This window comes from Microtus ochrogaster, chromosome 18 (genome assembly GCF_000317375.1).
Source record: "Microtus ochrogaster isolate Prairie Vole_2 chromosome 18, MicOch1.0, whole genome shotgun sequence".
Taxonomy (NCBI): domain Eukaryota; kingdom Metazoa; phylum Chordata; class Mammalia; order Rodentia; family Cricetidae; genus Microtus; species Microtus ochrogaster.
Window position 1 is genome coordinate 1,857,101 of NC_022020.1, and position 24,922 is coordinate 1,882,022.

General features: G+C 51.6%; 1 protein-coding gene across 45 annotated transcripts in view; it reads left to right on the forward strand.

Moving 5' to 3' along the window:
- Positions 1-24,922, forward strand: part of Celf4 (CUGBP Elav-like family member 4) — a 281,414-nt gene that overhangs the window by 198,618 nt on the left and 57,874 nt on the right. For 27 of the 45 annotated variants that reach the window (XM_026783333.1, XM_005355716.3, XM_013349350.2 and 24 more), the window contains exon 3: positions 24,183-24,261. In XM_026783333.1, the coding sequence (XP_026639134.1) occupies positions 24,183-24,261 (79 nt within the window). The remainder of the gene's footprint in view (positions 1-24,182; positions 24,262-24,922) is intronic. The other 18 variants (XM_013349354.2, XM_026783348.1, XM_026783354.1 and 15 more) reach the window with 1 other exon arrangement.

Here is a 24,922-nt window from a genome sequence, read left to right on the forward strand (position 1 = left end):
CTGTTAGCATCCATGGAAGGAGGGGGACACTATTAGCATCCATGGAAGGAGGGGGACACTGTTAGCATCCATGGAAGGAGGGGGATGCTGTTAGCATCCTGCCTTGTTTAAATCGTAGTTGGAGACCAAGGGTGCAGAACAACAGAGACCCCATCTTCATTCTTCAGATTTCTCTGTTGGCCACTACTGAAGCTGCCTGCATTGAGCAGGTTACATTATCTTTGCTGGCTGTTGTTGTTGTCGTTATTATTATTATTATTATTATTATTATTATTATGATAATGATGATGATTAGCTCAGCATCAGGATAAATTCAGTTTCTGCCTACATATCAAGGACAACTCATGGGAGCAATAAATTTGAACTGAGGCCACGCAGGACATCTTTAAGCTGGGCTTGGGGTTGGGACCTAGTAGAATCATCCCTGGGTATTCTGTACCCTGGGCCTGGGGGCACGGGGCAGGAAGTAAAGATGAGGAGCCCTTTCTGGGAGAGGAAGCTACATGCACATAATGTGTATAAATGTATAGAATAATCAGCAGCAGACTCAGCTGTCTGCCACTGGTTTGCAAGATAAATTGCATTAATCAACATGATGCCTTCAGAACTCTTGGTGAGCTGTTTCTTATGCTAATTGGGCCACTTAAAGGAGACTGTCAGTGTACCAGGATTCCTCTCTGGCTGTCAGGACAATTACTGGCATGTGCAAGACCCTCCCTTCCTGCCCCTTCTCCCTTAACTAGCACCCATTCTTTTAAAAATACATAATATTAATGAGAAGAGCTATGTTAATTGCCTGGCCAAAAATAAGGCTCTGAAAGATGAAGGGAAGTGGGTGAGAGTGTGACCCACAGAGAGGCTTGTGTCACCTTCAAGTCAGTACAGAAATCTCTGGGTGGGGGCACCCCAGAGATGGTAAGTGGGGTCAGGCCAGAGGTCCAGACCTGCTGCTACTATCAGGACTTCACATGGCATGTACCATGAACCCAAGGAGCTGGGGATCTCAGAATCATGGGTCTTGGTTGAAAGAAGCCTACACTCAGAACTAGACATTCAGAGCTGCCTTTTAGACTCTGAACGTCATCAGAACCCTTGAGAGGCCATCTGATCGGCTTGGTCTAGCAAAGCCAGCTAGCCTGACTCAGTAGAAGTGTGCTGTGTGGTGGTCTTCCCAAAGTGATGGAAGGGAGAGAGTATTTAGGATAGGATCCGGGGACAGTTAGGTCCTGCAGTATGGAGACCTGGCTGGGATCTAATGGAATCCATGTCACACTGCTTTAGAACTGCTCAGGAAGGGTTCTGAGCCCTGTGGGGACTCTAAACACTCATCCAGCAATCAGGTGTGCTCGGACGAAGTTTGACATTCTGGCAAGGGAGTGCATGAATGGCCAACTGCTCAGAAACATGGACTCTCAGGAAGTTCCTGGAACACAGGTTTCTCTTCCCGAGTGAGAGGTCCCTGTCATAAGCAGATCATACTCACAGGGACAGTCTTGGCTTTGTCTCTGGAGAGAAGTGACAGCATGCAGACTGTTCTCTGCATCTTTGTCAGAGGGCCATTTTCACATCTGTCCTGTCCCTTGTGGGTCAAGGCCAGGACATTCATTATCCCTTCATTCACACAACAGGATGCCAATGCTCCTAGGTCTGTCATTTGTCCCTTTCCTAAATTCTGCATCCGGACTTTTTTTTGTTTTGTTTTTTCGAGACAGGGCTTCTCTGTGTAGCCCTGGCTGTCCTGAAACTAGCTCTGTAGACCAGACTGGCCTCAAACTCAGAGGTTCACCTGCCTCAGCCTCTGTCTCCTGAGTGCTGGGATTAAAGGCGCCACCACCCTGCTCCACATCCAAAGTTAAGGACTTCCTCTCCCTCTGTGCAGCTCTCTCCCCTTCCCTGCAGAGGCTGCTAGACTGTGGTGATGATGGCAGCACATGCCGGTGACTCCGCACCTCCGCAGAGCTAAGTCCACTTGGACTGGATGCACAAGCTGCCTCAGCCTGCTCTGTTTGCTTCCCGACACCCATATCTCCTGTCCGCAAACTATCCAGAGGCTCCTTGCGGTGCCTCTAACCCCCAGCTCCTCTTACCACAGTTTGCTCTCCCAGAGCCTGGCCTTGATGGACACAAGTCCTTCTCAGAGTCACACTGCTTGCAGAAGGCCTTCGGGAACCCATCATGCCTGTCACCCCAGAACAAGTCCTTCATCACTCGCTGCTGCTTTGTGATTCTGATGGGCCTGGTCCAGGCTGCTGCTCAGCCTGCCTGCGTGCACGCTCATGTTTGTTAGAGGCAAGCCTGTGCCTCTCGCAGGCACACACTTAGTACACAGCGCAGTGGATGCTCTATCATTTAGGCTGCCTTTGTGTTTGGAGAGTGAAGGGTTGCTACTTCCCTATTTTGTCTTTTGGGGTTGAAAGAAAGAGAAATTCTTCTTTAAGGCCATTGCAATTCCTGCTGTCACTGAAGGCCACTTGTGGGTCGTTTTAAACTGTCTCCTGTCTCCTTCTCCCTGCTATAATCCCACCAGAAAGGACCAACTCAGCACCGATGACTCCCTAGCTTCCTGGTTTCCCCAACCACTTCCATGTGCTTCTTTCAGAGTCTATAGATGGCCCGAGTAGAGAAGTGTGACCTCCTTTACTGGACCTGGGTTCAGGTCTGGAGGGCACAACCTTTCTTTTCCCCAGCCTGAAGGAAACAGAATGATCAAAAACCACCCTTGTCTGGGAGCTTTCCAACCGTGCTTCTGTGAAGTGTGAGCTGTGCTCTGTCCAGCATTTCCCTCCTGTTTCTTGCCACCCATCAGTAGCACAGCTGTCTTCCTTCAAGGTTCCCTCATGTCTGTGAGCACACTGTCCCATCCTGTTCCCTTGCTATTCCCATCCAAGGAAAAAGACCAAGGACCCCAAGGCATGTGCTGCCCAGGCCCAGTTCCATCAAAATGACTGAATCCTAATGACTGGGCCTCTTGAAGTCCCCCAGTCATGTGCAGGAAGGTCCCCACTCCATTTCTCCTCACTCTGGGTACAGTGAATCACCAAGCACTCCCAGGGAGCCCTGCGTGACAGTGCTCATCACTCCCCACCCCCCAGAGTCACAGGGAAGGGCTGTGCCTCACTTTAGAGGCTATGTGTTCCTGAAGCTTTCTTGAAGAAGGCCTGGGAGATGGTGCCACAGGTGACGCGCTTGCTATACACAGCAAGATGAGCTGCTGCATTCAGTCCTCAGCTTTCTCGTGAAAAACGTCAAGTGTGGCTGTGCATGTAATTCCAGTGCTGGAGCTGTGGGAGGCAGGTGGATCCCTGGGACTGTCAGGTGCAGGCAGACTGCCACCCGGTGTGCAGGAGAAAAGGCAGCCCCTCTCCCCCCAGAGCAGGGCTTGGAAGAATCCTCCAACCTGTGGCCTTCATGGAATCTGGGACAACTACGAAGTCAGCCCAACACAAAGATCCTAAAGTTACAAAGAACATTAGAGAGAGAGAAATGAGAGGTTTATTTATTTACTTATTTTGTAATTTGATTTTGCTGTTTCCAAGTGTGAATTTTGAAATGCTAAAAGGTTGGGCGAGCCGGGTGGACTGACCTCCAGCAGAGACGTGCATTATGTGGGAAGGACCAAAGACTGCAAGTCAGGTGCTCCCTGGGAGATTTTCCAGATGAAAGCAGACACTCAAAGAGCCCAGCACAGAGGTGGGGGATGGGCCTGCAGAGCCCTTATTAATAAATGAATAATTGGCCTAGCGTTCCCCTGATTGATGAGCATAGCGACATGTCAGCATCTTGCACAGAAGGGCCACGGATAAATCTTAGCTGCGTGGCGGCTGTCACCACTTAGCCAGGGAGGGTGGGTGACTGGGAGACCTTGGAGATTGCAGTGTACCCAGGTTAGAAGCTAGACTCTGACTTGGCTTTCCAGCCATGTCCGCTGTAAGACCCCAGAGCATCCTCTGAGGTCCCCGACCTAAGACTTCATCCACCTTTACAAGTCCAGGGCTTCCTCTCCACCCATCTCCTTCAAAGGTGCCTAAAAGCACATTGCCAGCAAACTCCCAGACTCTTACCCAGCTTCTCTAGCCAAGCAAGCAAGCACGGCCTGCAAACCTCCCTGTCCCCCCCACCACACTTCTGGCAGGTCTGGTGTGACCCAAAGAACAAAGAACATTGCACTAAACTCCACCCTTTTTCTCCACTTCTCCCTGCTCAGCCCCTCCCCCACCCACACACTTTGCTCCCTCAGGCTCTGAACAACAAAACCTAAGCAAGTGGAATGGTTAGAGGTTAGGACACTGGGGGGGGGGGGGGCAGGAAAAGACACGCCCCTCTGCTTCTTCATTCTCTGGAAAAATGGCCTGTTAGAACCTGGAGGACCCTGGTGGGCCAGCCTGGCCCCAGGGCATTTCCTCCCACTTAAAGCTCCGGTTCAAGAGTGCCAGCACCTGTGTGTGGCTTCTTTGCGAATGAGCAGGCTTTCTGGTTTACCAGGGAGTCTTCCCTCAGTTTGGCGGCCGTTGGTGCTAGGGCTGGGCATGGTGGAGCTCACTTGTAATCCCATCAATTGGGAGGCAGAGACAGGAGGCTGAAATTCAAGGCCGTGGGCCGGGGAGATAATTCATTCAGTAGAGTGCTTTTGGCAATAGCATGAGGAGCCCCTGTAAAAAGCAAGGCAGGGGCAAATGTTTGTAGTCTGAGCCCCAGGAAGGAGGCAGAAGCAGGAGCTCCTGGTGTTCTTTAGCAGACAGCTGTGATGGTTTGAATAGGAATGACCCCCACAGGCTCATGTTTAAATGCATGGTGATATGTTTAAATTAGGGAGCGCACTACTTCACAGGGATTAGGAGTTGTGGCCTTTTTGGAGGAAGTGTGTCACTGGGTGTGGGCTTTGGGGTTGCAAATGCTCAAGCCAGGCTAGCCCAGTCTCTCTCTCTCTCTGTTTCTCTCTGTCTCTCTCTCTGCCCACTGTCTGTGGAACCTGGTGTAGAACTCTCAGCCACCATGTCTGCCTGTGTGCTGCCACGCTCTCCTCCATGAGGATAATGAACTAAACCTCTTAAATACAAGCAAACCCCAATTAAATGTTTTCTTTTATAATAGTTGCTGTTGTTGTGGCATCTCTTCACAGCAATAAAATTTTGACTAAGGTACCAGCTTAGCTGACTTGATCTTCGATTCCAGTGAGAAACCCTGGCTCACAAACAAGGAGGAGAGCTCCTTCAGCACCCAAGGGTGATTTCTGGCTCCCATGTACATGTACACTTATGTATGCACATACATATAAACAAATGCACACACATAGGCATACATACACATACACAAAGTGTTCAAGGCTATCCTCAACTACAAAGGTAGTTTGAGGTTAGCCTGGACTACTTGATACCTTGTTTCACAAAACAGAACAAAGACCCTCAGGTAGGCCCTGAGATCTGCATGGCCTCCCTCACCTCCCATCTCCACCCATTTCTAGTCCCGTTTGTGAACCGTACAGCCAGCCCCCAGCACTCTGTACCCCCACCAGCACTCTGTGCCCACCAGTGCTCTGCACACCCCAGTGCTCTGTGCCCCCCAGCTCTCTGTGCCCCCCCCAGTGCTCTGCACACCCCAGTGCTCTGCTACAACCTGCTGCATCTCCAGGATGCCACTTGTCCTGCCCCAGGGCTGTGTGCCAAGGTGGGCGAACCAGTCTTCCCTAGGCACTGAGACCCTGTGTGGACAGGCAAGTGGGAAACGTGTCCCCTGACACTGGCTTTTCTGGCATTCCCTCTAGTGTCCAGCACCCTATGGTTGCCTCTATCAGGACAGATCTTGATTTCTAGAAGATTCCTGAGTGAGCCATGCTCACTGACTGCAAACCAGTGTGAATGTGATAGTCCCAGGCGAGGGCTGGCTGAAGAAGGAGACAAGTAGGGGCGATGGATCGATGCTCAGAGGCACCAAGAGGGCTCCCACAGAGTGCTTGAGAGTGGGCAAGCCTGTTTGGGACAGATCCGCCACACTGTGGTGTGGGGTGGGGAGAAGGAAAGAAGGAAGCAATTGTGAGGATGGGGCCAGGCAGTTAGGGTGAGCAGCCCGGCAAGAACGGAAGGTGGGCTTCGGGGAGTCTGGAGATAAGACACAGTCAGCCTCTGCACACCACACACTCCCAGAGAAGCAGGGTTTGTAGGGCATAGGGCTTGGAGTCTGGGCAGAGCCCGGTAAGTGTGGCCAGTAGGTCAGGTGCACTCACAAGCTACCCCTCAAATATGCAGGAATGCCCAGCCCTCATCAAGTAGTGTCTTCCTACACCTCCCTACCCATTTAGACACACTTCCCATGACCACTCACACAGGCAGAAAACTGAACACAAAGCCCACCCAGCCCACAAGCCCGCAGGTCTCAACCCTTAGGCTGCACATTGGTGCCATCTTGCGGTCACTTGAAGAACGTCCTAAGTTTCCGGGATCTTGACGCTTTGGGGATGTTACATTCCTTCTTTCTTCCCCCACTACACACACACACACACACACACAGAGGGAATAGCTAGTGGCTGTCCATGACAGTACTCCACACCCAAATGCACACTGGGCCTCACAGCAGAGCTCCAGCAGGAACACCCAGACACACACACAGTCATTACCACTCACACATTCTGCCTCTTCTCACGAAAGCATATGCAAAGCACAGACATATAAAGCTCTGCTCTCAGCCCAGCACACGCACGACCACAGCCAACACCTGCGTGTTCTCAGCAGCCCAATCTGCTTCCCGCACGAGCGAATCCCCTGAGAACAGCACCTCAAGCTCCCACCTTTAGTCAACACCCACATGCTTTAGGACTCTCCCTCTGTGCACAAATGGGGGTGCTAGGCAGACATCCCACTGCTCTGCCTGCTCCCGTAAACCTGGCATTCACGGAAACCATCAGGGACAGGGCAAGGATGACCTGTTTCCCTGGTCCCCTCCATGTTAGAACCCAGGGGCTTTTTGTGTTAATAAAACAGGTAAAATTAGATCCTCTCGCAGTTTGGGCTGCACCAGGTGGCTCAGAATCACACACACACACACACACACACACACACACACACAAGGTCGCAGCAATGGTTATTATTTGACCTCCTCCCCAGCAGCCCATAATTTCCCAGAAGGTACAAGGTTGGGAGAGGATGGTCATACAGTCCGGAGCCAGCAGGGATCTGATCTTTTGTTTGGCCTGTGCTCTCTACAATATGGGGTGGAGGATGCAGTACAGAGAGTCAGGGCAGGACAGATGCACCACCTCACCCTGCTCTTCCTGTCTCCCGAAGCCTGTCTAGTCTGCTGAAGCAGGGACCCTTCCCGTTGGCACAGCAGCCACTGGACACAGAACATGGACTCGTTCGTTCTGACCCTGCACTCTCTGGGCATTGTGCTCTGCAGCCTGAACCTGAATGCTGTTGCTGAATGCTGAATGCTGAATGCTTTGTTGGCTCTCAGGAGTGCTGGCAGGGAGCAGAAAGCGTTAAGAGGATGAAGAGCTCTCTCTCTCTCTTCTGTCTCTGTCTCTGTCTCTGTCTCTCTCTCTCTCTCTCTCTCTTTCTCCTCTCCTCTCCTCCCCCCTCCTCTCTCTCTCTCTCTCTCTCTCTGTGTGTGTGTGTGTGTGTGTGTGTGTGTGTGTGTGTATGTGTGTGGTTATTCCCCCCCAGCTTAAACTCCTATACGGTTGTAAAATGGCTATAACCTCCACAGGGCAGAATCGTAGGAATTTATCTAAGCAGCCAGGTACACAAGACTGCATGAACTGGTAGGAAGGCACCTCTGCTTTCAGCCCTTTTAGTGATGCCTCAATCCCTATTATGCACCATGAAGCCCAAGCCTGGAATCTCAAAGGCGTTGCTCTTCCCAGCCTACCAAGGGACTCTCAGGGACTCTCGTCATCACGGCTGCTGTAAGCCATTGTCTACAGGAGAGTACTTACAGCATGGGGGTGGAACACAGCGCTGTGGATGGTGTGGGTGGATCATCCCTCACCCTGACGTGAGCTCCCGTCATGCGAGGCATTTACCCTGGAGGGTGCTGTGAGAAGGCTTTTTGGATTGTGGGTGGTAGGTTAGACCATTTCATCTTTGGGTGTGACTCCCTGTCTCTGTCTTTCTTATCAATAGAAACACACTATTCTAGATGACAATCTGATAAAGACCAACAGACTCTACACCGGTTTCAAGAAAGCCCTAGTCTGGAGAGGATCCTGTCCAGTGGCATTTGCCCTCAGTTCTGTGGGACAGGCAAGGAGGAGCCAAGGCTAAGGAACGTGTGGTGAATAGATGAGAGAATAAGAGGCCTGTCACCAGTCCATGTGCCCAGTGAGCCTTCATCCTGTCCCAAGACCAGTCCTTGTGTCAGAGAACCTGCAGTTCCAAAGGGTCCTCCACACAGCCCAGAGCCCCATGGGACCACTGGTGCTGGGCCTGGGATCCCAGTGTCTTTATTATACCCTCAAGTGACCTCAAGTCAGTCAGAGCATAAACCCAAGAGCTCAGAGCACCGTCCGTGAGCTTCATCTCCTGGCTGATGCGGGGTGTTGGAAGTCAAACTGCTGTCCCCACCTAGGTGTCAGCTATATTACAGAAAGATTTCCTGAAGCCAGGGTTCAGGGGAAAATGTGCCGACACCTAGCAAGATATCCCAGGCTCAGCACCATAGTGAGAGTTAGGAGGGTGAGAAGGCCCTGTCTTAGCTGTTGCAGGGATCTGCTGCAAGTTCTTAAGAGAGAATGAGGCACAGCAGATCTTAGGATGACAGAGTATAGCATGTGAGGTACTTTCCATAGAGAAACACAGGACACACGAGGTCCTAAGTCCCCAGAACCACCAGGCTGGTGGTAGCTGCTCATTGAAGGCTCAGTGCGGACTTTGACCCTTAGCCCTGTTTCCTCCTGTCATGTGTTCACACACAAGCGATTTTAGCAAAACCCCTAGGAAGCCTTTGCATGGGTATGAAAATAAGCATGGGCACACTCGCATGCACATACATGTGTGCCCATGTACCTGCGTGATAAAACCCAATTCGTGCATAGGTGAGCACTCTCAGAAAAGCCACCTTCTAGCCAAAGGTTCCAACAGAGGGACACACAGCCCCCCTTCCCACACAGAGGGAGTGGCCTAGCCTCGGGGCAAAATTTATCATCATTATCCTAATATCATCTCTAGTCTCGGCAGAGGCAGCAGCTAAAGAAAATACCAAGGCTTAATTCGGGGCGCAGGAGAGAAAGTCAGGAGATAGGAAATATGATTTATGACGGAAATCAATGCAATCATAATACTTCATGCTTATGAAATTGGGCTGTGCCTCCTGGGCCCACACAGACCCACTTCACTCCAGCCCTGCCTGTCACCAGGGCTGGGGAGTCTGGTAGTATGGGTGGAGACCCCTAAATGACGTACACTACCTACCTCCTTTCAAGCCTTCCTGGGAAGTAGTAGGGGCGCAGGGTACGGTCCAGAGGGGCAGCAAAGAGAAATGAGTGACAAATGTACCGAGCTGGGTCCCCAGCACTTTGCTGGTGCCCTTGACCTGCTTGGCCTGCCCTGCTCTGGGAGCCATTCATCCAGAAAAGGCCTTTGAGAGAACACTCATACTCAGCAAGGAGGGGTGTGTTCCCTCAGTGGCTGGGATGAGCTATCCTATGTTTTCTTGCTATTATAGGGGGACAAGGTTAGCATGTTAGCATGTTACAAGATCTATCCAGCACCCTACCAATAGTGTTACCCCTCGAGGTAAGCCATGTGGTGCTGGTGGTGACTGCAGTGACGGAGAATGTAGTGATGAAGGTGCCAATAGCGGTGACTGGAGGAGGTTACATGGCAGTGGTGACCATGGGCAGTGACAGCAATGGGGACGGTGTGGCAACAGCCGCAGTCATGTGTGTTCTCAGATGCATGTGTCGCACCTAGAGCTGAGGCCAGGTAAGATACGCAGACTCTGTGGAAAGGCTTGAGGTCAGTCTCATTCCGACTTCCCAACTGAGCCAAGAACCTCACAGCCTAGCCCGGCATCTTGGGAAACCCTGGGGTCGTGTGATCTTTCTGTACATCTGGGTGTGAAGATACTTATCTCCCTGCATCAGAAATCTCTGAACACCATGACAACTGGGAACATGACTCTCAGATGGATATTGATCACCTATGGAGAAACCCCACAAGGTGGGGAGCTCCTTCCAACGCATCTCCTTCAAGGTCTCTTAGCACAAGGCAAGGCTTCCAGTAGTGGGCAGCTGGCTGAATGAATGCCACCAGGAGCAGATAGCTTGTGGCTATGCTTGCTGAATTCAACAGCAGAGAAAAAAAACAGATCCAGGAAAGAGGTACCTAGAAGGTTGCGGGGACTCTGGTGGATGGGGCTTCACTGAAGGGGAAGCAGTATTCCACCAGGGGAAGCACTGGGGCCAGATGTCTTACGGTAATTTCAATAGGGCCTAAGGGAAGACAAGTCCAAGAAGAAGGTGTGGAGCTTGGGGAATGGATTCTCCCAGCACATCCTTTGCTATTGGACGCTGGAGCTCTGGCCAGTTCTGCAACCACTATTAGCCTGTCCCATCCACAGGATCCCATGCTACTGCAAGCCTTGGATACAAGGATTGTCGTGAGGTATTCATTGGGCAGGCCCCAGGTAGACTGCTCAGCCTGCCAGCAAGCATCAGGAGGGCGGGTAGGCTAGGAAAAAACTAAGCAAGGGAGAGACAGTGAGATGGGGGGATGGGGGCTACAGGGCAGCCCAGCAGCTGGGCTTGGGGTCAAGGTGATTGTGCTGGTATTTCAAAGGGCATCCCGGGGCCAGCACCTGCCATGACAAGACCTCAGGAGCTCAATAGGCTTTCCAAACCTAATTAGTGTTTAATGGTCTGGAGAGACACAGCATCCGCCGTCACTGGCCGCACCATGGCCGTGCTGTCCAGCCCAAGGTTCTTAATTAACCTTTAAGAAGCCAATCTGCTAGGCTGCCACGAGAGGTCACACATCTGTCCCCACTCGGATGCTCATGTGTAAGGACCACACTGTCCCTTAAAGCAGACTTTGGGAAGGGTAAGGGGGGTGTGAGCGGCTGCAGGCTGGGCATGGTGAGAAGACAGCGCCTTCAGGAAGTGTACTCAGGCTGGGTCCTCCAGAGCAACAGTACGGGTTGGGGCTCTGGCTGACAGTGGGCAGCGCGAAGCGACAGGACCTGCCTGTGGGCACAGGGGTCACTGAGCCTTCCAGTTGCTCTGCCAGGGGCAAATATGGGACAAAGCAGGAGTAGAGTAATAGAGGCAGAGGGTTGGGTTCTAATCTCAGAGAGCTGAAGGTTGGGGGGGGGGGTGCTAGGACCTGAAGGGTGGGCCTCGAAGGCTGAGAAGGGACTGTGGGAGCACATCTGGCTTTGGGCTAGAAATCATTCCAGATCTCTGGCATGTCAGATCAAAGCTGAGTGACATCCAGAACGTACCAGAAGCAGGGTCCGAATGGCAAGGCAGAGTTTGGAATTACCTCACAGAACTGCAAGCCAAGTGGAATTTCTAAAGAAGAAGAGGAGGGGGATGAGACAAGGGACCAGTGGCACCTACAAGGGTCCAGGCAGAAGGAGGCCATGGGTCTGCCTGACCAGAGATGGGGCAGGGAGGATTCATGGGGCAACTGGAAGAAAGACATGACGTTAGAGGAGGAGAGAGCAGAGCTCCTTACCCTTGAACACACACTCCACCCATGTGCCACATGTACAGTGCACACATCCCATGCCACACCTACACACGTGCACCTACACACATGCACGCACACACATGCACCTACACACATGCATGCACACACATGCACCTACACACATGCACGCACACACCTACATGGACATTAATCACAAATCAAACCGCCACACCCACTTAGGTCAACTCACCCAACGTGTGCCCACCCGCACCCGTCCCTCACCCCACACTCCAGCTTTCTCACGCACATGCTAACACTCGCACCCAAGCCTGACACGCTTACAGGCGGTGCCCGTGACCCAGAGACCCTGGCATGTTCCAGAAGGAGGATCGTGATCGATGCTTATTAATGAAGCTGCCCCAGAGATGGCTAATTGATGGTGGTGTGCGGCTGTTGTCTGGAATTTAACCTGATTCATCATTTAGCCTGTTGGAGGCTGGAGAGCTGTGTTAATGAATGCCAGGAAAACAGGCTTGGACGAGCTGGGTGCAGGCTCACATTAGAACGCTGGAGCGCTAGGGGCAGAGGGAGAGAGAGAGCAGGGGGGGAGAGGAGGAGGGGGGTGATTAAATCTAAAGCCCAGAGACAAAACAAATTCCAAAAAGCAAATGTCGCTGCCTGCTGTTGAGAGGGTGACTCAGGTTTGCGCTTGGCCGACATCACCAGATTGTGGCATGGGGATTAAGAGCAATTTCCTCTGCATTTGTCATTTACGTGGTGTGGGTTTTCTCCCCGGGCCTATGCTGAGGCTGAGAACTAAGAGGGTTCAGATTTGGGGAGGAAGTGGGACAAACCTAGAAGGGTGAGGGGACAGACAGCTTGTGGCACAGGTAAGATGAAAAGACAAGGAGGGAGGAAGAGGGGTGGGTGGCACAGAAGAGAGTCTTTGTCCAAGTCCCTGGGCCTGAATCTACCCCCTCTTCATGCCTGCTCTGCTAGCTTGTCCATGAGGATCTGGGTTTAAATCTTCAGAGGCGACAGTGGCACTTTGGGCTGGGAACTGTCAGCTGCAGATGCAGAGGACCCCTGGGAAGGCAGGACAGGCCATCAGTCCTAGGCTCCTGATAGCTGGTTGAAGGAGAATCATGGCTATGTTTCCAAGAAAACACAAAGACCTTAGGTGTGCAGAATGGCTCAGCCACGGAGCACTGGCTTGGAAGGCAGGATCCGCAGCAGCAGGTGAGGGGAGATGAGACAGATCACATCTGCGAGAGGAGACTCAGCCACACTGATCACTAAAGTTAGCCTCCATGGCCCTCAGACGTCCACATGTTCACACACTCAGTGGAGATGTCCACTCCCCGGGCAGCTCTCCACCGAGCGGAAATGAGAGGACTTTTGCAGGCTGGTAGTTAGTAGGGCTATGTCTAGCGATTGAGGACTCAGTTACGGTGTTGTGTGATGGGCAGAAGTATACAGGCCAAGTCATAATTGCTTTAAAAAAAAACAGGAAAAATAAAACAGGCATGGAGATTCTTACCCCAAAATCTGGGGATCTGAAACAGGAGAATTGTCATGATTTTGAGGGGAGCCTGCTTACATAGTGAGTTCAAGGACAACCTAAGCTGCATTTTCAGACTGAATCACAACAACAGCAGTAAGCATTAATCTCAAACTATACTATAGAGCCGTAGTAGCAAAACTGTGTGGCACAAAAACAGACACTGGGTAGACTGAGGCGATGGTTCCGTCAATAAAGTGCTTGTCCCATGAGCATGCAGACCTGAGTTCAGTCCTCAGCAATTACTGGGGAAAAAATGCTCTAACGGCATGTGCTTGTAAACTCAGCATTCAGAAGGAAGAAGCAGGTTGGTCCCTGAAACTCACTGCTCAGCCAACCTAGCGAAATCAGTGAGCCAGACATACAGTGAGGTCCAGGAAGAATTGAGCAGAGTGGTGTGGTGCTGGGGGTGGTAGAGCAGGCCCTGCCCACAGGGTCCTCAGGTGGATGAACGAGAATGAGTGAGTGACTGAACCAGTCAATGTTGTGGTCCATTGAATAAATGGGCACAGGTGCCATAGACCCAGGAGAGAGGACAAAGCTGGGGCAAGAGCAAAGGGTAGGCCCTTGGGAGGGGGAGGGTAATAGGTATCACAAGCCTCTGGCATTTGGAAGCCCCTGCTTCTTGGTCATACGTGGCCTTCCCACCATAATTCCAGCCTTTCCTCAGAGGGGCAGGGGGAGCCACAGGAGGGTGGATGGCTGTGGGACCCTGTGAGTCTTCATTAAGCCCCATCTCCTCCTGCATCCTAGGAGGGTTTGCCTTGAAGGGGTTAAGCAACTGCTATCTATCTCCGTGAGCAAGTACACAGCAAAGCTAGGGCTGAAATCTGGGCCTGGCAACTAAATCAGAGCTGCTTTCATCCAGAATTATCCATCCACTGTTTTTTTTTTCAATCATCACGCACCCCCACCCTGAAGAGGGTTAGTGACCCAGCCTGGCTCAGCAGCTAATTAGTTTGGTTTCCAAGGCAGCGGTGCTTAACTAAGATTGTGAGGCTCCTCCTACCTCTGCCAGCATAGCCTTGCCCGATGGATGGGTGGGAACAGTAAGGCTGAGATGGACAAGGAGCCCTTGGCACTGGGGGACTCAGAGTCTTCACAGGGAAGCAGGGCCACTAAATCCCATCTTCTTTAGGTCCATGGGTTCTATCTTGGAAACCTTCTACCTCACTGCCCTGGCCCAGAGAAGCATGAATCCCAAAGACTATTCCCCCTCCTCATTGTATCATGGAGGTTCAGGGGACAAGGGGCACCAAACGCCAACTTGGAGGTCTTCTCTGTACTGAAAACAGTAGTGGGCTTGGGCTGGGCCTGACATAGGACCTGTGATAGACCTGGGAAATCCAGGGCATAGAAACAATGGGAGAAACCTTCCTTCTAGCCCTTTAGGTGAAAGGGCAGTGGACTTTAAATATAAATTCCGGGGAAAGGGAGAGGGGAAGGCTCAGAGGAGAAGGGAGGTGAACAGACTGAAGGAGCGTGGGCAGCACAAGCCGCCCACCTACAGAACCGCCTCCCAGTGCTGCCTGCTGCTACTGGCTGGACACTGAGAGCAGAGAAGCCTGTTGCATAGCAACTGCCGGGCAGCCTGCTGGACCAAAGAGGATGTGTAGGCTGCAAAGGGGTCTGCCTGGACTCAGGGCTCTGCGTTCCACACACAATTTTAGTCCTGTTGCCAGCTTTACCCTGGGGCATGGAGTCACTTGGGAACCAAAATATACATCTATATCATGGGATAATTGATGAGTTTAACTAGTACCTCCCTGGCATCAGCTCTGAACTTCTAACTTCCCACAGGACCAGAGGGGGCAGGATACCAGAAAACAGTGGCCAATCTTGCTTTAATCATCTGTCTGGCATCTCTCAGGCCTCTTTGGAGCTCACCCCACCACATGCTCTTGCTAGAAGAGACCCTAGTAGAATTCTCTCTTGTCTCAAACAAGCAGGAAACGCCCAACACACAACAGTGCTCAGGTCCTGCCAGTCTTAGCAAGAACAGTCTGCCTCTCCCCTTATCCTCAGTGACTCTCCTTGTTCTCATTCTCTGCAATCGACCCTCTTGCTCTTTGTTATCCCTGATAAGCCCCCACCCCCCGCCCTCCAACCCTAATCCTACCCAACCTGAGAGTCTGGGTTTCAGGAAGGAACAAAGGATATAATGTCCACTATGTGATCATGGAAAATCCAGGAGCATAAGAGAGACTTACTAGCCACAGTCCACCCTGTCCCTCCCAGGATCCCAGCTCCTACCACATGCCTGACTTCACAGGTCCTTTCTCACAGCCAGAAGGCCCACTACTATGATAGGATCCAGCCATGGCCCTAAAACTAGAAGCTCTGTTGCTTCTGAGCAGCTGTCCTTGAAACCCAGCACTGTTGACAGTGGAGAGCAAAGTATCCCGAATCACTGATACACAGTGCAACAGGTGGGCCGGTGGAGGAGATGGCTCAGTCAGCAAAGTGCTTGCCACAGCAGTCGACAGACCTGAGTTTGACTCACATGAAATCCCAGACCCTATGAAATACACCTGTAATCCCAGCACTGGGAAGGCAGGGCCAGGAGGATTCAAAGGGCTTACTGGTCAACCAGTCTAGCTTACTCACTGAACTCCAGCTTCAGCATGAACTCTTGTCCCAAAAGATAAGGCAGATAGCAATGGAGGAGGGCTTCCTGTATTGGCCTCTGGCCATTACACAGCATGCGCACCTGCCCACACGTGTGCATTACATACCACACACAAAGTCGCGGGTGTAATCAAGTGAGCTCAATCGTGGAAGGCTTGCAAGAGGTGGAGGCAAAGCCTTAGGATTTCCTGTGTGACAGAATAAGAGGGGGTGCAGGATGGAGAAGGGGTCTGGGAGGGACCTGGAGGCCACCTCAAGCACTTTGCCCAAGGAATGTGTTGAAGGCCTTAGTTGGCAGGTCAATCGGAGAGGGCACTAAAAGGGGTGAAAAGCTTGACAGGGCTGATGCATCTTGACCCAACAAGCATCAGATGGCCTCCTTGGATCAGGGAGCGAGGACAGAAGCAAGATTTTATTAAAATAAAAAAAAAAATCTTGTCTGGAGGGCTTGCATTTCAATGGGCTCTAGATTTGCATATTTTAACAATAACCCTGTTCTTCTGTCTGGTCGGGACTGCTGGCTGTCTCTCTAAAGGGCGATCACTGCTTCAATAAACCCTTCCTAATCCAAAGGTACAACACTGGCGTCGCTCGGCTGGAGGGCAGAGGATTAAAAGGTCCTTTCTCTTTGGTCTAGAAACAAGTCTGAAAGTGGATGACCCACTTCCAGTCTCCGGGCACTTCTGCCAGACCCAGGGACGAGGGCGATGATGTCACTTGAGAAAGGCCTTGGTCATCCATGTGATGAGCATGTTAAATCGCACATGCGTGTGTACATGTGTGTTCCCTTGCGAGTGCACATGGCCACATGTGTGTGGAGCAAGGTCAACTTCAGGTGTCATTCCACAGGACACTGTCTAGTTTGGTTTTTGTCTGACAGTTTAAAATAGCTATATGATGGACTTTATTTGTCTCTGTCCACAACCCCTTCCCTCTCCCATAGGAACCTTTCTTCCCAACAAGTTCCCCTTGTACTTCCAAGAACTGGACTGCTTCAGGGATCCATGTGTCGCCCTTTGTCAGGAGCCATGGAATATTCTGTGCCGTTCCCCAGGCTTAGTGTATGTGTTGCCGAAGCGAACACGGCTTAGGTTTTTGAGGCAGGGTCTCTCACTGGCCTGGAACTCATCAATTCGGTTAGGCTCACCGACCAAGGAGCCCCAGAAATCTGCCTGGATCTACTTCCCCATCACTGAGCTTGATTATAAGCACATGCTGCCATGCCCAGTTTTTCACATAGGCCCTGGGGATCATTCTCGGGCCCTCATGTTTGTACCACAAGTACTTTAGTAACTGAGCTATCTCCAAGTTCTCAGTATGACTAAATACCCATTGTTCTGTGGCCGTGACTGGGCCCTGGATGTGCATCAGAAACAATATGTCTGTGGGCCTCTGACAGTGTGGAGACAGGCAGTAAAGAAACCATCAAGTAGTCTGGGACCAGAACATTCCATCAATGCCACCAAGCAATGAAAGAAAGAATAAGGTGGGAGCAGACTTGAAAAGACAGAATATATATTGCAAGACCAAGAGGGGAAGCCAAGAGACCACAGGAGGGATAGGAGGCCAACACACAGAAAAGAGATCAACAGCAGCTATACCCCAGGCAGCCCTGGAAGTCTGCACCCTGACGGGCAGCCAGCTGCCTGGACAAGTCATGGTGGGTTGCTATGGGTGCCACTGGAGGTGTCCACAGTCAGGCCTCACTGACGGTGAAAGGCATGATTCCTTGAACCTCTAGCCCTTCTCTTACAGAGTGAACCATATGCAATTTATTGAGGAAGTAGTAATATTTTATAACAAACTACAAATGAGGCACACAGCCTTCATATTTCCCCTGAGAACCTTCCTCACCAAGGCAATGGAAACCCCCAGACAAGGGCTCAGTGTTTCCTTCAACTGTGCCAGAGCCCATGACACACAGCCTGGAGCTGAACCCAGCACCACGTGAGAGCTTAAGACAGATACTTTGGTCACTAATGTGTTAATTACATTATTTGTGTGAAGATAAAGTTCAGGGAAGGCAGCGTGGGGAGCCACACACTTTTGTTCCCAGAGAATTTATGGGGGAGTTCCATTCTCTGACCATAAAGGGATCCTCAGCTCCAGATTTGCATGCCAGCGGCTGCCCATCCTTAGTCTCTCTTCTCAACAAGTTGCTGGAGTCAGCTGACAAACATGGTGGCACTGGAGAGATAAAAGCAGGAGTATTGTAAGTTCAAAGCTAGGGTAGACCACATGGTGTAATTCTATCTCCCAAAGAATGTGAGGGGAGCTGGAGACAGGGGTTGAAGAGCATCTTTTAAAGAAACACCTTTGTGTGGCATTTCTCCTCTCAGAAGGAACACAAGCTTAGAATTTAGAGCTTCCCCACCTTGGAATCCTCCAGGTTTAGCTTTGAACTTGTGTTTTTAAGTGATGTTCTGGGGTATGGTATAGTTTGGGATCTTTGCTCCTGCAAAGGCTGTCTCCTGCCATGCAATGATCCCCACACATCTGTATCCTGGATGTTATCTGCCTGTGCCAACCAGCAGTGGGCAAACTCTAGGGATCAGGATGGAACACACTCATCTTTTGACAACCCAGGCTGGCTGTGCTGTGACCTGGCTGGTCTGTGCCCTTTACACCAGCACTGGCCATGTCCCGGAGACAGCATACCACACACTAAGATCCCTTGTCCCTGCCCTGGAGTCCTCGCCTGCAAACCAAGGAGCACCTGGGGGCTCCAGACTGCCAGTGGGAAGGGGAACCCGGAATGAAACACAGAGGGCTAGCCCTTTGAAATCAGGCCAACTATGCTTTTTCCTACACCACAGGCCTATTTCTGCCCACAGACACAGGAAGCAGGAGACACTGATCGTGCCTGCCCTATAATGGGAGCTACCTTCCTGTATTCTTTTACCTTCTTTATCCCGACCCCCAAGCCAAAATGAGTTCTCTAAGGCAACAGTTACTACTAATCATGCATGCGCACACGTGACCCAGGAAGGTTCAGTCGAGAGACTAGGTCTGGCAGTACCAGCTTCTCAGAAGGGCCCATGACCTAATGAGAAATTATTTCCCTGTCATCAGGAAAATAGAAGCTGGATGGGGACACAAGAGGACAATCCTAGGTCACCTCCAGAATTGGATTTTGAGAGCTGTGGGGCAATGAGGGATGCAGGAAGGCTCAGCCTCATCCTAGATATCCATATAAGCCTTCAGGGAGCACAGGGCTGCAGAAGGTGCACATCTCTCCCTCTGATGATGGGGCACAGTTGATTGTTCAGGGACCCTGGGATGCCCAGGCTGACCCTGCTCTAGAGATGGTGTTCATTGCAGTCCGAGGTATCCTTTAAAGCTTGGGGAGAGGAAGTTTGTACAAATAAAACCAGGCTCTCATAAGAATCCGGTGAACAGCTGGGCAGGCACCAGGAGAAACCGAATTGGGGTGTTAATCAGAGCCATCTTCCTGAAGATGGATAGTGGCCTTGCACCCTGGCTCTCAGGGATCAAGCAGCAGAGACCTGTAAGAAGCTGATGTGGCAGCATAGAGCAGAGATGAGGCCACAGGGGTGCAGGAGGGGAGATGGAGTCAGGGAAGAGCCTGGCCTGTCTGTCAGTCTGCTGTCAGTCTGTCTGCCCATCAGCCACAGGTCTCTACCTATCCAGAGAGCCATGCCGGACAGGTGAAGCCTTTTGACCAGCTCAATCATCGTATTTATTCTAATTGTATCGTAATCGTCCCCAAGGAGCCGGGTTCAAATGAGCTTGACATTATTAAAATTTTAATGCCCAGTTTTCATAGCTGAATGAATATTTAAAGGGTATGTCCCAGCGTACATTATGATGATGAAGAAATTAATGGAATGTCTTGTTTAATGCATGGTTATGTGTTGATGCAAAGAGTGGCAGAGGGAGGGGCGAGGGACAGGGAGACACAGTCAGAGGGAAGGGGCTGGGAAGGAGCTACCTGCCTGCCCACCCTCTGCCATGCCAAGGAGCAAAGCTGGCCCTAAATCCTGACCTGGTGAGACCGGCTCACTCTGGACACACCTCCCCCCGAAGTCTCCCCAAAGCAGAAGCAGATGTTGACAAGGCTGGTCCTGGGTGTGGCAAGGACAGGAAGGGGTCAGCTCCCTTCTGACCACAGGCACCTGTACAGAGCTTAGGAAGCTACCACACTCAAGTCAAATCAGCTTGCTCCTTCTGAGGGGACTCTAATTGCAAGAAGACCACAGTTCCCAAGTAGTCTCCACAGAGGTTGGCACAGGAACCTCTGCTCCTTAGGGAACTGTTCCTGATATAGGGAAGGTCATCCCTGGCTGGGCTGTCACCCCAGCCCAGCCTGGAGAACAGGATCCAGAATGAAGAACACACCTTATGAAAATGACACACAGTGTCTTTCTCAGGGAGCTCACACTGGTGGAAGTTGTTGACGGATGACAGGCAACTGTGAGGAAGGAAAAAGTGGGTCCTGAGGAGCAGTGTTAGCTGCAGGGAGAAAGCAAGGTAGCCATTGCCTCTTCAGGTCTCCCTTTGATCATCCTGCACTCCACAATCCCACCCCCCGCACACACACACCCAATCTCTCTCCCCTTCCTTTGGTGTCCTCCTGGCTCCTCACCCTCTGTTGTACTCGGCCTTCTCATCTCTCACCATCTCTGCGGCCTGACTTGGTATCCTCTCCCCAGGCCAGCTTGCTCAGCCCACACTTCCTTCCTTAAGGCGGAACCAAGACTTGGTAAGGCTGAACCTATCCAGAACAAGGAGCAGGGGAGGGCAGTCTTCCTGCCCCAGCCTCCTGTGGAGAGCTTGCTGTGGCTGGGAACCCTCCACCCCACAGTCAGAGTTTGACTTCTGATGTAAACTAAGAAAGTCTGAGCCTGCATGCTACCTGGGCAACCCTGGCCAGCATTTTAGGCAAGCCCTGCAAAGGCTGCTGGGACACTGACCACCCTCAGTTGCAATAGGAAAGACAAAGAGGTTCCAGGAATCTCAGCTCAGTGGGAGGCAAGTCATTTCTGCTCCAATGGTCTGTGTGGAGAAGCCATGGGTGCCCAGCCTGTGGCTGAGGTTTAAGTGACAGGACAGTGAGAACCTAGATTCCCACCAGGAAGCCCTCAGTGAAGCTGGGGAGAGGCGTAGGGGGCAATGAGGAGTGAATGAGCCCCCAGTAAACTTTCAGGGAGGTCTACGTGTATTGTCCAGGCCTGGCGTGGGGTGAAGGAGTCTCTGAAGGGGATATGCCAGGCCTAACTCAGGATTGTAAGCTGAACATTCTGAGTGGTCAGGTGCCGAGGACAGTTCCAGGGAGCGGCTGCAGAGGGCAGGGTATCTAGACTGGATGGCTCCGTGCACATGAAGAAAATTTCAACACCTTTCTGTTTGTCACGGAAATTAGGACGTATCATGTCAGAAAGATTTCTGTCCCAGACCCTGGCAGCCTATAGGGCTCTTTTGAAGATGCCGGCCTAGAACTCAGAACCAGAGCCATCTTCCCCACACTCTTGCTAAGGATAAGGACGCTGCTCACACACAAGGTCTTGTTCATACCTCTGCCTGCCTCACTCAGACAGACTGTCACCCCTCCCTGCCCACCAGTGCTCTTCCCCTCAGCTCTTCATCTTGGTTAGGGTCTCCTTAGGCCACCCCTGAGCCCATCTCACCTGACTCCCAGCGTCTTCCAACCCCAGAGGCAGCTTTCTAGAACACCGGGCTCATGCTAAGGCTTTCATTTGCCATCTATGAAACTCTGGGCTGATGTCTTCATCTCTTTGAAGCTCTGCTTCCTTGACTGCAGTGACTCTATTCCCATATATCCTAGTGGGTATCATAATCCAGCAATCTAATGCATGCAGGCAAAGCCCCCCGCCTCTCATAAGTGGCTTTCCACCCTCAAGTGTGCATTTTATCTGGAAAAGAGCGGATTCCCTGTAAGATCCTTCCCTCAGTCAGACCTCATGGACCAGATTTGCTGGGGCTGCTGGGTACAAGCTACTTGTGTGGTTTAAATTACCAGAATGTATTTCTCACTGCCCTGAGGGATGGAAGTTCTAGAACAAGGTGTGAGCGGGTTTGGTTTCGAGTGAAGTCTTTCTTCCTTGAAGAGGGTCACCTTGCTGTGTCCTCAAACGGCCATTTTCCATGTGCATAGGTCCCTGTGTTTCCTCTTTGTCTCATAAGGACAGCAGCCATGTGGGACCTGCAGTTTTTACTTATTGTAACTGTAGTCACCCCCTTGACGCTCTTTGTTTTGCCCGATACAGTCACACTGCGGGCTCCAGCTTCAATGTTTGAATCGGTTTGCAATGGTGACCCTGTTAGCCTTAGAGAAAAGAACGTGGAGCAGGACACTGCAGGCCCAAGGAATGGACTTGAGGGAGGACAACGTGGAAACGTGGGGTGGGAGCATGCAGAAGACCGTGGAAGAAGCTTCTACACCAAAAAGATTATGTACAACTTGGCAGCCCAAAGGATGAATCTGTACCAAATTACCCTCGCTACCTGGACGTTCTGTATTCTCCATTACTGTCTGGCCCTTCCCGCCCAAGTGGGCAGGGTCCCTAACAGAAAGGTAGCCATTGTGTCCCTGGTAGTGGTGCCCTTGCGTCTCCTGGTAGCATCCTCATCTGGTTCCTTCCAGAAAGACAGAGATAATATTCCCAACCTCAGAGAACTGTCTACTCTGAAAGTACAAAGTCTGGAGAGAGACAGGTGTGAGAGAAAACATGGTCGTAACTGGGTGCCTGGGCCCAACTCTGCTAAGCCCTCAGATGGGGAGGGGGAGTATCCCTGGTGGGTTGTGAAAAGAGACAGCTGGGGCTGGAGCTCAGTGTTAGAGCTCTGGCTAGGCAGCCAACAGCCTGAGGTTCAATCCTCAGTGAGATGCTGCATTTCAAGCTAGGAGTGACCGAACTCTCCTCTGGGTCCCCTCTCCCGTACTGAGATTCCTGACTGGCCCTCTAGACATTTCCTTCCCTTCAGACTTTGGAACGGACTGTCTTGCTAGGGATCCAAAAGCACCCTGACATGCTTTTCCACACGCTGCCGGTTTGCTGTGCTACAATACTCCTCCTGTGGCTGGAGGGCTGGAGCTTTTTCATTCACCCCCTTACAGGGCTGTCTATCACGACCAGGCAGCAAAGCAGAACTGCCCGGCCCCCAGAGGCCCATTTTGCTGGCCTTGGCTCCTGCGTCTTCTCTTTCCCTGTCTGCCCTCACTCTGAATCCTGGATGCTGCCTATGTCCTTCTTTGAGTGGCTCTGCCCTTCCCCTGGCCTCAGCTTCACCTTGCTGAGTCACAAACATCCTTCCTGCAACCCCCAGTTGTCTTGATGCAGCCAAAACTCACTTCAGATCCTAGACTGGGAGGCAGGAGGCAGCTTGTGACTGCTGGTCCAGGCCCTGGAAGGGAGGGGAACTGGCAGCAAGGTCTTAAGGTTCAGTGAAAGCAAGGGCAAAAATAGTCTTTGCAGACCCTGCCACAAGGCAGCCTGGAGAAGCATGTGACTGCCTCTTAGCCTTTGCTTCTCTGTCTTTAAAATGGGGGTGTTTTGCCGCTCTCCTTGTCTCTTGGGGCTTGTTCTTGTGAGAGAAACCCAACTACAAAAAAGGGGTCATGGTGGGGCATACAGGAGAAACATGGTGAAGACACAAAGAACTTATTGTGTGGTTTTCATAATTTTTATTGTCTGGAATATGGCGGGAACCCAAGGCTGGAGAGACCTCTCGAGTACCTTGAAGCTGGGGTTTTAACTGCGGTTTGAGCCAAGATGCTTGGAGTTTAGAGACCTCTAGTGGCCAAGTGTAGTATTGCACCAATTTCAGGCAGTCCCGTGCCCCAGCGCCCTGAAATCACAGAACAAGAAAACCACAAGAATAAGAAAACTAGTGGTGTCTGTTCCACCCTCGGTGGACCTCTTTGACTACCTTCTGGAACCCCAGACACAGATGTGGGGACCAAGCCCCCTGCCACCTCTGTCTCACAGGCCAGGCTTAGAGATGGCAGGGCCTGAAGTCAGACACCTGCAGGAACCAGCTCAGCAATGCCAGTTGTACTGAGGGACCTAAGGCTGGACCACAGGTGTGCCTTGGGTACAGGAGGGCCTTCTGGGTAAAGAGAGGAGAAACGGGCGTGCAATCACCCTTAGATTCTGGCATCAGGCTATTGAGAGCTATTCAAAGAGGGAGGAGCCATATAGCTTCTCCAACCCAGTGGGCTTTGGAGGATGAGTTGGTGGATGAAGGCAGGTGGCATTTTGGGAGACTGTACCTGCTTGTCTCTAGGTGTTTGGGTTCTCAGTGTGGGCATGTCTTGCACACTGGCATCTGTGCACTTGAGCACTTTGGTTCCAGGCTCCCTGTAATGTTGTTCCTCTACTCTGTTGCAGATGAACCGGCCGATCCAGGTGAAGCCTGCGGACAGCGAGAGCCGAGGAGGTAGTAGCTGCCTGCGCCAGCCCCCTTCACGTGAGGGCCCACTTGTCTCTGACCCCTCCCCTTCTCCTCCCTTCTTCCCACCCTGTCCAGCTGCTGCGACTCCCTACCTCTTCCTCTTCCTGCTGCTGAAGGCTAGGGGCAGGCCTTTGTTGTTCTGGGTGACTGACATGGAAAGACATGGGAGGGGCTAGACGACCCAGCCTGCTGGTGGGAGGGAAGGGTTTAATACTTGTCTAGAGAAACAAGGAGCCATGTAAGAGCTATCCTTTCCCATCCTCTTAGGCAAAAAAGAGTGCCTGCCTGAGTGTTGTCAAGGAAAACTCTCTGGGATGGGGTTTGAACACTACCCTGTGAGATACACAATGCTTGCAGTCTTGTTCTAGGAGGAGTCAAGGCTGTAAAGGAACACACCTGAGAGGGGCTGTGGTGGGGTGCAGGCCGCACAAGGCAAACATCGTGGATCTGAGCAGGCAGACTGATGTCTGGAAGGGGACAGGGAAAAGGACATAGCTTTACCCACAAATGTTCACCCCATGCACACATATGCATGCACACACATGAAAGAGATAGATAGATGATAGATAGATGATAGATAGATGATAGATAGATTGATAGATAATAGATAGAAGATAGATAGATGATAGGTAGATAGAAGATAGGTCTATAGAAGATAGATAGATGATAGATAGAT